This window comes from Aethina tumida, chromosome 6 (genome assembly GCF_024364675.1).
Source record: "Aethina tumida isolate Nest 87 chromosome 6, icAetTumi1.1, whole genome shotgun sequence".
Taxonomy (NCBI): domain Eukaryota; kingdom Metazoa; phylum Arthropoda; class Insecta; order Coleoptera; family Nitidulidae; genus Aethina; species Aethina tumida.
Genome location: NC_065440.1, coordinates 5,944,202 through 5,956,384, shown reverse-complemented (window position 1 = coordinate 5,956,384; position 12,183 = coordinate 5,944,202). Strand labels below are relative to the sequence as shown.

General features: G+C 28.8%; 1 protein-coding gene across 1 annotated transcript; it reads right to left on the bottom strand.

The window, feature by feature from the left end:
* Positions 1-2,446: 2,446 nt before the first annotated feature.
* LOC126265829 (sodium/hydrogen exchanger 10-like) lies at positions 2,447-12,068 on the bottom strand. The gene is made up of 11 exons (XM_049968662.1): positions 12,004-12,068; positions 9,973-10,113; positions 8,252-8,429; positions 5,485-5,777; positions 5,195-5,429; positions 4,651-5,143; positions 3,334-3,607; positions 3,037-3,282; positions 2,803-2,961; positions 2,658-2,748; positions 2,447-2,601 (listed from the first exon to the last, which is right to left on the bottom strand). Exons 1-11 carry the CDS (start codon positions 12,045-12,047, stop codon positions 2,488-2,490), a joined length of 2,268 nt encoding a protein of 755 aa, XP_049824619.1. The 5' UTR covers positions 12,048-12,068; the 3' UTR covers positions 2,447-2,487.
* Positions 12,069-12,183: the final 115 nt, after the last annotated feature.

Here is a 12,183-nt window from a genome sequence, read left to right as displayed (position 1 = left end):
ACACGCTGTCTCTCGATCTGATTCTAGAGAGCAAAGATTAGTGAATGATCGTCGTCATCACCGGAAAGTCAAGAACAGCATGACATCCACGCTTCAGAACAATGCGATCGATATCATGTGTCACAAAGACAAAGAATCGAGCGCTTATCTCAGCTAAGTGAAAGTGTATCATTCGTCAATCAGAAACGAATTTTGATCGAGAAAAGCATCTGGATAGTGTTAGACAAACGACACGTGCTCTATGGGATATTGAAACTGAGGCACCGACGACAATGACTAAATAATGACCAAATAAGAAGAACTAATAGACGTAATATTGCATGGCGAGAAAAGCATAACAGTGGGTTCAATTATGATGCCCAAATAAATTACTTTGCTGCATCTGAGATAGGCCCTATGTATGTTGCAACTACTGTAAAGCATTAAGGTGGAAAGATGAGTCAAAAGGCATTTGTTGTTCATCTGGAAAAGTACGCTCGAACTCTATTCAACTGCCACCTGAGCCGCAATTATTTAATCAATACTTAGTTGACGTATATGCTAAAATCGAAACAGAACGGCTTATTTTTATACCGAAGGAAGTCGCGGGTACAGCTAGTTATTAATAAATAATAATAAATTTTGACACTTATATACTTATGTCATTTAGTTGTGTCAATCAAGTCAACAGTCAACGCAACACTTATCGAATCATTGTTGAAAATTCTGTACGGCACTATGGACGATGAAGACGACTGTACCGATTATGTAGACACCATACTGGAAGCTCTCATAGGTTGACTGGGAACTCTTAGCGATATATGCACGTAGATGCACAGTCAGAGAATGGAAACAAAATGTTGAATTTTGTTTGAAAACATGCATTTATTTTTTAATTTGTGATGAAGGCTATAGTGATTATGTACGTGGAAGTCATGTGGACGATTAATCATGTCCCCAAAGACGCTGACTCGGAAGAAGTTTTGCCGTGAAATTTTTTGACGTACTGTACCTGCCGTTTCGTGAAATTTCTTTTATTTTGTATTATAATTTTTCAATAAACAACTGTTTTCGAAATAATTTATATGTTTATATTTATTATTCGCACAGAATAAATGGTGAGTCAAGACAAAAATTGAGTCAACAATAAGGTGTTTATCTGTCTAAGCATTAGCTAACCTTTAAAATTTTAAATTATTTTGTCAGGAAACACTTTTTCAACAATGCAAAGCATATACACATTGAACTTTTCACTAAATCTATTCAATTTCACTTATTTCACTTATTTGGTACGAGATAATAAAAACTCTAAAATATCACTTGCTGTTAGATATTTAATATTAGGTTCAAACAAATGATAAGTAAGATGTTACTGCAAAGAAAGTGTAAATAAAAGGCATAAATGTATTTCCAGAAATTCTTTTGTTTTTATTATTTATTAAAAGAGTATACCTGATTGTTGATGAATAGTTTGTTCATAATGAAAAACCTTAATTAACTAATTAATACTGACTATTCTGTCATACCTATCGAAAAACGTTTGACCCCACTGAATTTTGAGAGAGGTATTTTGTATGATAGAGAAAGTAAAAGTTTCCTATTACGTGGTAAACATGCAGACTTTTACTGTCTATGTCGTGATTGATGTCTCTTGCAAAATGCAATCGGATCAAAAGCTTTTCGATCGGTATATCACTTCTTCAGGTTAGATCTAAATCTTCATGTAAATGTTTTTTCTTAGTAATCGATAACTGTTGTTTATTGTAGTAAACCGCTCAGGAAAGAATCTGATTAGTAATGTTGTTTCTTAAGATCGACTGTATATAAATGTTAAAATATGCAGAGTGCACTGCAGTGGATAAAAAAATGTTATTTCATTAATGTTTTCAATATTTAAATCCAAACTCATTATCCTCTAATTATTAGTTGTAGTTAAGGAACATTTCTTGGTTCTTGAACAGTTTACAGTGCAGTGTTGTCGCTTTCATACGGTGAAAATTGTTTTTTGTAAAAGTTTTATGTTCTTTGTGACTCAATTATTGTTAAAATAATATATATATATACATATATATATATATATATATATATATATATATATATATATATATATATTTTTGTTTTTTAGTTTATATTTTTTTCTAATTTGATGATTACGCTCATTAATTAAAATATTTTACATTACAGCTTATATTCCCGTGGTGTTTCTAAAAACAACGTATTTTTAAAACATTATATATTTTTAATATTCCGCGGACCGGATCGTAACGAAAATAACAAGTTCACAGACAGTTGGTTTACAGAATTACCACACAGTCCAATACTCGGCAAGAATGAATATCTAACAGTAACCACATGTGAACACAGATTGTGAAAAACGGGATTAAAGTAAACTGTCACTCGTTATTATTTTAACATCTACCATGTAATGTATTGAAAATTAATTTTTAAACAAGATAATTTATTTAAAATTTATTCACTTTTATTGAAGCTTTATAAAAAAATGTTTGTCTAATTTTCCTCATATTTATATTTTTCCTTAATCTTGGAAAGTCTCATATCTCTATAATATTTACTCTTTCTAAGTTTCCAAGGTGTACGTTTGGTACCAGGCAAATTGTATTCCTGAAATTGATATGTTGATGCAGAGTATTTAAATATTTGCTACGCAATTTACTTACGTCAACATCTTCTTTTACTTGTTCTTCTAAATCATTTATGTCTATATCTTCTGGCGACTCAATAATATGGGTTAAACTTTGATATAAATATCTAGAGAATTAGAGAGGACATTAATAAATTTTTAAAGTAATTATCAAAAAATACCTTCCAGAAGTTCTACTCCAAATTTCTGAAATACGTTCTTCAGATTTCATAAGATCTGCTTGTTTTATATCTCTGGCAGGTATAATCATCATTTTAGTGAAAATATTAGAAACATGCCTCAAAAGATGACTTTTGGATAAAGCAATTTTTTCTACATTTCTAAAAGATTTTTTATGTATTATTGATGCACACGATTAAAGATCGTACAAATATAAAAAATAAACATATATATACCTAGGAATATAACAAGGGGCGACATACATTTTATTCCGTCGGATATCTAAAATTATACCTTCAATTAATAAAAGTTCTTCTATATCACTATGAACTACAAAAATTTTGTAGTTCTTTAAATTGGGAATAAAAGCTCTATCAACCAGTTCCAATATTTCTTCTTTAGTTGAGTTAAATGCTCGACTCTCCATCAGTAATTGATAAGCAATCATAGTTGCCGCATGTTTCCACATAGCAGCTTCCAGACTAAAAAAATATTATTAGACAAGTAAAAATTAGGGTTAAAAAATAGTATACTTATTATAAGGGCTCGGACTGTTCTCAAAAATTGTAAGAAAACAATCTAGAGGTAAAAAATAGCACATACACGGAGTTTCCACCATTACTTTTGAGTTATAATGTCGTCCAGTTAAAACACCCATCTCCCCAAAAGAAAAATCTTTCATTAAAAGATGTTCAGAATTTGTTGCAAAACTCATATTTGATGTTAATTCTACAATCGGTAACTCTCCATGCATATTTAATGCTTCTAATAATTCTGAGTTTGGAGTATATATAACTCGAACATTACCTAAAATACATAAATTGTGGAAAAAAAACAGTCAGTTACGAGTTAATATTGTTAAAATATTACTTAATTAATGCAATATTTTATTTTCTATGAAGAATTGAGAGTATTAGAAAAAACCCAACTTTGGGATAGGAGAAAAAATTTGTAGGTTGTCTTATTTATTTAATAAATTCGTAATTAAAAGATGCCTTCGATATTTTAGAACCACTACATTCCATATATACCATACACGATGCGAAATATTCTGCCGTAGCACTGAAAAATTAAAAATGTTTGACTAATGGAAAATGAACATCTGATTATGTGACAATACTAGATTCCCACTATGATGTCCTCATATTTTTTCAATTCGACCAATACCCAATAATTAGGAAAAACTGGGATGCGAATGTGAAAGATATCAAGATGACCATCGAAAATATTCATATACTGTATATTTGAATTGTATTAAAAAATTATGAATATTGTCAAACGTCACAAATAACTAAATTTAGCAAAACTAGACAAATAAATAAAGCGTTCAAATATCCAAACCATTAACTTAATTAGAACTGCTACTTTGACAGAATAAAAATATGGAAACTAAAGAATTCCAAGTCTTCACCATCATGTAAAACAATATAAAGAAAATGTAATAGACTCAATAATCAATCACATTCAATTAAAAGGATTTATACGTGGATCTTAGATATTCTTCCTTTGTGCATGCTGTAGTTCCAACTACCGAGGAAAGAAACATGTGTCTGAGTCTTTCTTGTATATGCGAGTATCTGTCCACACAAAAATCTCAACAAAAGAAGATTTTAACCACTGCCGGAGTTAAAGAACGGCAGTGATATGTTAAATTGTATCATTTGAAGAATTCTATTGTACGTTGAATTGATGTTAATATAATATTCGGAACCCTCTTTTCAGAAAAACCGACTTTATACACATATAATAACATTGTTTCTTTTGATATACACTCAACAATAAATTCATTTTTAAAAAATTATCATTTTTCTTAAAAACAATATAATACACATTACAATATCAAAATTTACCTAAAGCAATAATGTAAACTCCAATGGGCTTATCTCCTTCAGAGTATATAACATCCAGTGGTAGATAGAATTGAATTTCAACATTTTTCAATAAATAATTTTTTGTATTAGAATCCAAAATTTTTAACCAAGACACCTTACTAAATACTTCTTCTGCCGTTTGTGGAGAAACTTTTTTCTGAAATTTATTTAAGAACAGCAATCGATCTTCATACGAGTGCATTAATTTATAATATTCCGATTCATCGATTCTTCCAGTATCCTTCATTTCTTCAATATTTCTCTTTGTGTTTAGCAACGTCTTATACATAACATATTTAGTTCTCACTGTTACTAAAACCCAAGGATGTTGTTTGATTAATAAGGCCAGTTTTTCCGTAACTTCTTGCTTATGTCTATTTAAATGTTTAATTAGTGATCTTTCGATTCTAGGATCTTTAACAAGAAAATTTTCAACAGAATGTATTGCATCATCATTTCCCCTATTATAAGTCTAAAACTGAGAGATGTATAACAAATTTTAATGCATAAGTTCATTTGAAACCTGTCCCAGAATATAGAGGTATATTAAGTTGTCACGTATTTTATATCGCACAAATTCCTCAAAATTAGGAAGAATTCCGAACACAATTCGACAAATATTTCCACTAACTCTAATAACAATCATTATTATTAACAATATTCGAAAAAAACCATGAAAAGTTAATATGTTACACATATGCAATGTTACTTTTAATATTGAAATCATCCAAACAATAATGTTAAAAAGGGTAAACGACCTGAAATTTATGTTATAGTCAGATCTATATCTATGTTGTACTTTTAAATTCTCACATAAGGTTTCTTTTTATCGCATCCATATACCCATATCTACTTGAAGCCGTAAAACTTAAGAAAATATCTATCGTTCCAATAAAAATTGATGTTAGTAAAGTCACATAAAGTTGAGAGCTAATAAATATAAGATGGAAGAATAAATAAATGTCCACAACCATGCAAATAAATTTAAATGTACATGATCTCTTGACTGTGTAAAGAAAGGCCCCCCAAAGATTTGTTGGCTTACGTAATTTTCTATCCATATCAAGTAAATCGAATAGACATAATAATATTCCTCTGATAAATTGCTAAAAAACAGTAAAATCAAATATGTGTGTCGTTGACCATCTTATTGATGCCGATGTTCACGTAAAACTCTTCATCTGACAGACCAAAGAGTAGAGATGAGATATTTTAGCTATTCATTGGTTTATTTTAGCGCTGCAACATTTTATGTTGATGTTGTATTAACACTGGAAATATCTTGTTCTATTAACCCCTTGAGATCCGATTTATTTGGAATTTTTAACACATTATACATACATTCCAGTGACGGGAGAGGCTCGTCATCTGTAACTTTGGTTATTCATATCGATGATGAGTCTCACTAGTCAAATGTACTCAAAGGGTTAAAATATAAAAATATTTATATATTAACCGACTTATCTCCTTTGACACCAGACAATGATGTGATTCATACTTTATTTGTTAAAAACTTTAACACAACGATAGAATTTGAAACTCCTAATCAACACCATTTACATAAATGAATTATAATTATTAGTAATATTTAAAATAAAGAATATCACGATACTCATGATACTAGAAAATATTAGGAATCGAAAATGATTCAAAATTTTCGAATATTAAAAAGAAATTATTAAAAATATTAAAAATGAAGTATATATTAATTTTTTAGATATTTAGCATGAAATAATTAATTTTAAAGTAGAAAAAGGTGACTTATTTAAATTAATAAATTAATTTCTTTAGCTACCAGTGTAAGTAGTTAAAAATTTTGTTGAGGTATTACATTTAAAATAAAAAATATTTATGGCGAACAAAGAAAATTTGGACAATTAAATAAAGAAGTTGCCACTAAAATTTCGAAAAATAAATGGTTTTTATGGATGATATAGTTTTAGTTTAGTTAGTTGAGTTAGGTTATTATGATAAATCTAAATATGAAAATATATTTAAAATTTTCGAAAAATAAATGGTTTTTATGGTTGATATAGTTTTAGTTGAGTTAGTTTGGTTAGTTAGTTTTAGTTTAGTTAGTTTTGTTAGTTTAGTTAATTTAATTAGTTTAGTTAGTTTAGTTAGTTTAGTTAGTTTAGTTAGTTTAGTTAGTTTAGTTAGTTTAGTTAGTTTAGTTAGTTTAGTTAGTTTAGTTAGTTTAGTTAGTTTAGTTAGTTTAGTTAGTTTAGTTAGTTTAGTTAGTTTAGTTAGTTTAGTTAGTTTAGTTTAGTTAGTTTAGTTAGTTTAGTTAGTTTAGTTAGTTTAGTTAGTTTAGTTAGTTTAGTTAGTTTAGTTATTTAAATGCATTTGAGAATAAAGCCTTAATAGATCATACCATTTGCAAAACTTCAAATTTATTAGATAAATCTCATAGACATTATGGCATTTAAAAAACAATTTTCAATACTGTAACTTGGTTAAGTCATTAAATTAAGTTCAAACCACTGACTTTGCTTAAGTGTATAACTACAATGGTATACAGGGTTTTAGATTGAAGCAAACAAAGAAAGAAAATTTCAAAAGTAAATGGCAGTATTTAAACAATCGTTTGTACTTGTCTAGGTCTATTTCACGAATTACTAAATTTACCAGGATTTTATAGGAAAAGTGCATTTTGAGTGACATCCGTGCACCTAACTCACAATAATTTTACAATAATTCAGTAACAATTTGTCTCTAGTTATCACTTTTCATGTTTTCAAGAACATCATCAACGATGCTTTTGAAAAATTGCCAGGTTGCAGATTCTTTCCCCAACAAATATTGTGAAAAATATTCATCATAAAATAATTTCCTGATGTGAAGACCAACAAATATGTCTTCTTTAATTTTAACCAAATTTAAGGAAAAACAGCTAAAAAATGTTAAAAAGCAGCACCATCTTTATTCAGAGCCATGGTTTTGAAAAGACCTAGTTTTATTTGATGTGTTTTGTTTTCCAAAAAAATACTCCGCTTTTTTTGTGCGGCTTAAAAAGAATTGGACGTGATACTATAGAACAATTTTGAATACTACGTAACCAAATTACTTAAAAAATATCCTTCCTTTTGTATACCAGTGTTATTAGTATAAACTTTTATATAACATTTAAAACATGAGGATGAAGTCGAAAAGAAAATTCCAATATTAATTTGCTACATCAGAAGATTAATTTGTTTTTTATCTCCATGAGTTTATTTGGAGAAATATATTTAAAAATCAAACGTATTTAGATCCATACTATTTGTATAAGAGAACAATATCTAATTTAATATTTATTTTAATTCTACATAAAAGTACAATATCTATACATTTTAATTAATTTGAATTTAAAAACAGTTCATAACTTTATTCCAAATAATAATAATAATTATTTAAAAGAGACCACATAACACTTCATCATCATATTTGAACTCATAATATTTAATGATTTTAGCACATATTAAGTAACAGTTACTTGAGATTTTTTGTCAGTTATTTATTTCCTTCATCTCTGCTCCAATAAAAAATGTGAATAAAACTCTCGAAGATCCCCTGTTTATGGTTCCTATTATAATTTTACCTTTTTGTCAAAAAGATTAAGTATACTTTCCACTTTTATCGTTTGAGTTTTTGACATGTTTCTTGTATGACTAACTAAATTCTGAAGTGTAATCAGAACTGCCGAAGTACACAATCCTTTTTCGTATTGTTGATAGTATGAAATCTCCAAAGCATTTAAAACTCGCAATCTTGAATATCTAAAAATAAAAACTTATACAACGAATCGTCATTACTAATTACAATTATTTCCTCACAGAGGAATATTGAATTTATACAATATATAAAATAAAAATATTTTTATTTTAGAGTTTAAAAAGAAAACTATTTTAAATTGTTTATGTTATATACGAAGCAATTTTCTCTTTTCCTCTGCCACCTTTTTTATACCCCACTTTACAACTGCAGAAATTCAGTAGACATCTTAAATTTACAGTAATAGTAATATATAGTTAAACAATAAAAAATAAAAAGTTTAATTTTAGTGATGATTTTGTTTTGGGCTACAAATAATTTGTAATTCATGTTTTAATTAAATCTACACTAATATATCTTAAAATTCCCATTATTATGAATAACTAACAAACGCCATTTTTTGATGGAAAGCAATAGATGGTCAATAATATTTTTATCCATATTTTGCCAGGCCTCCTGTAGAACCGTAAATAAATCTTACTATACTCTTTTATCTCTTATTTTATTGTTCACTATTTCCCACAAGTTTTGAATGAAGTTTAGATCAAGAAATTGACATGGTCAACTCATAACATTCATTTTTCCCTTAAAAGCAGTTTTCTTCGGGTCATTATATTGTTGAAAATAGTGTTTTAGTGGCATATTTTGTTCTGACTGCGGTACGTTGTTTTATATTAACTCAGTTGTCGCGGGTCGCGGCAAAAATTTCAAAACACAAAAAAATGTTCTGTTTCATATTACTACATTGGTTAGTCACTAGGAGTAGTGCCAAAGTATATATTTGTGCTCTTTTCGTGTGAAGCTGCTTTCTCAGCCTTGGTGTACTTAAAAAATAAATATATAAACAGATTGGATGTCGAACCGAATGTGAGAATAAAATTAACATTATTTCTTCCTAATTTGAAATTATTATGTGATGACAAACATCATCCTTCGCACTAAGGACAAAATATGTAAAATAATGTTTACTTTATTTACTAAAGTTTTACATGAAGATAATGGATATTTTTTTAATTTGTTTTTGTTATATAATTATTTTACTATTTTTGTGTATGAAAGAAACAAACAAACATGATTTTTATTAAAAAAGAAAATTTGTTTTGTAAATAAATGTTTTCTTTTCATAAGGTGGGTGGCGAAAAATTTTAAAATCTCGTAAATCACCGACATAGTGTGTTTATAATTGTAATAAATTATATTAGATTTGCATATAGCAATTTATATATTTCTAAAGTTGCTCTACTTTCTGCCAATACTGTACACAAAATGGTTGATATAAATTTGATATATTATGTAACATAATTTTTTCCTTCCCAACACAATAATTATTTATTCTTAATACATTTTATGTTCAGTATTAAATAAATTAACAATTTACGATAATATAATAATAAACAATTAGGTATAATTACTTAATGTCATCAAGTCGATGGCGTGGTAATGAATTTTCAACACATTTGTTTAATAATTAATACCTTTTTGTTTAAAATTTTATTCTCAAAGGTTTAATTAAAAATAAGTATACACACTTAAATAATTATACTGTACCTCAGTAGAAGTTCATAACTGAAAGTGGGCTTAGGTTTTGCCACGTTATCTTCCTCATTATTTACAATATCTTTTTTTTCGTATGAGCTATCAAATTCTATCCATTTGCTTACTACTTCCCAATTTACAGGACCAGGATTCCTAAAGTTTTCAACTGAATTTAATCCTACATAAGCTGTGACCTATTTAAAATGGAAACTCAATTCTATTGAATAAAAGCTTAAAAAATAGATATTCAAAATATCCTCCAACAGAGAAGTATTACAATATATTTTGTAGCCAAAAATTGAAAAAAATATGTTCTTTAAATTTTCATGTGAAATAAAATAGGGACGATTTCAGAATTTAAGATTTCTGAGGCAACGAGTCTATCAACTTTTGGCACTTCCCTGGGGAATTGAATTTCATGCTTCCTTCACCAGGAACCAGAGAGCTTCTTTATTAGTGACACTATTACCCCTCAGACCTTTCTTCACAACGTGCCATAAGTTCTCGATAGGATTTAGGTAAGGTAATTGGACAGGTCAGCTTAAAAGCTGAATTTTCTTGTCAGAAAACCATTTCTTTACCACCTTCAATGTTTGTTTCGGATCGTTGTCTTGTTGAAACACCCATCGCAGTTGCATCTTGTCCTCAAAATATGCCAATATAGTCCTACTTAACACATTACAGTAATACATTGCTGTCATTAGTTCGTTAATACGGTATTTAGACTGACCCCTTGATAGGAGAAGCATCCCCATACCATAATAGATTCTCCTTCGTCTTTTAACTGTTTTTTCTCGTAACTTGTCGCTTGAACGCAGTGTCTTGTGGTCTACAATCGGGATGAAACAAATTTCATTTGGTTTCATCTGACCAAAGAATATTGTGCCATTTCTCCACTGGCCAATATATAGATTCTCTAGCAGTAGCAGTTTTTTAACGTGTCGAAACGATAGGAAAGAGACTCCAATTGGCTTTTTCGCTTTTAAACTATTCTTAATTGGCAGTTTTCAAATAGTGGAAGTGTGAACTTTCAAAGAAAATTTTTAATATTTTTTGACGATTATTTTTATTTACAAATCTCGTAATGATTCGTTCAATATTCAGCGTTATCTTAAAATTTCGTCCTCACGTTTTACTTTGAGGCTTATATTTTACTGTATTTCTGAAAACTGTCTTTGAGTAATTTAAGTTTTCGGCTATTTTCCGGTATGAAATAGCATTTTTTGGTAGTTGTTCTATCGCTTTCGTCATTCAAAGGTGCAATGTTATACTATATTTTCACTTTTTACTAAATTTTTAAAAATGAAAAAATAAAAAAATTATAATAATAGATTGAAACTAGAAATTCCCTCTACTTGCCGAAATGTCGTAATATATCATAAAGTTAGAAAAACATTAGCCTAGTCCAAAGTTTCCCTAATAGGTTATACGAAATGCAGTTTAAATTTGCCGGGTTGTTTTAATGCTGTTCAGACCCAATAGATGTCGCTGTCCACGTTTATTTGGTCGCTAATACTTACTAGAGAGAGGGCAGTCTATAAGTGTATATAGTCTTTGGTTCTATTATGTTATGGAATCGCCCCCGGAACTACCCAGACAGGTAAAAGAGACCTTCTTTCTTGGCTGTGTAACTTGTTTCCGAAATGTCCTCCTGGGTTATGGCTATCTTGAGCTGATCCCACTGGAAAGAGGTAATTAGTCGGTGAAAATCCGACACTACCTCCAAAATCCATGTTTAAAGCGTATCTGCGTCACGTTTCGTCGTGGATCTCTGACAGCTGAGCGATATTTAAGAAAGGTTCTTGAAGAAACTGTAGTAACGTTGCAGAATAACTGTTATTTTTATTATTTTGCTGGTTTTCCTTTCATTTCTAATTTTGTGGCAAGTGTATTTTATTTTTGATTAAAAAATATATTATAGAAGGCATATAATATCTTTTTCGCTGTCTTTTGAGCTATTATTCAATAAAATAAAAATATAAGTAAAAAGTTGGAGGTGCTTCCATCTCAAATGAGCCACAAAATACATAATTCTATATTTACTGTTTTCTTTTTGCAATATCAATTTTGCATTTGTTTATTTCCATAATATGCTTTCCACAGTTATTCATATTGTCTTGTCTTTCAGAAGTATGACAAAATAAGGGACCAACGAAAAATTTATAATGTTTGAAAATATGTAATGCATACAAATTGCTATAAATATAATATCGTAATTACGAA

What these genes read in the sequence shown, in the direction of transcription:
- LOC126265829 (XM_049968662.1), bottom strand. Translation starts at nt 12,047, where the DNA reads ATGGAAATAAACAAATGCAAAATTGATATTGCAAAAAGAAAACA. An exon ending in GATATTGCAAAAAGAAAACA is followed by an intron (nt 10,114 to 12,003) that starts GTAAATATAGAA and finishes TGAAAACTTTAG; the next exon opens with GAATCCTGGTCCTGTAAATT. An exon ending in AGTTTACATTATTGCTTTAG is followed by an intron (nt 3,608 to 4,650) that starts GTAAATTTTGAT and finishes TATGTATTTTAG; the next exon opens with GTAATGTTCGAGTTATATAT.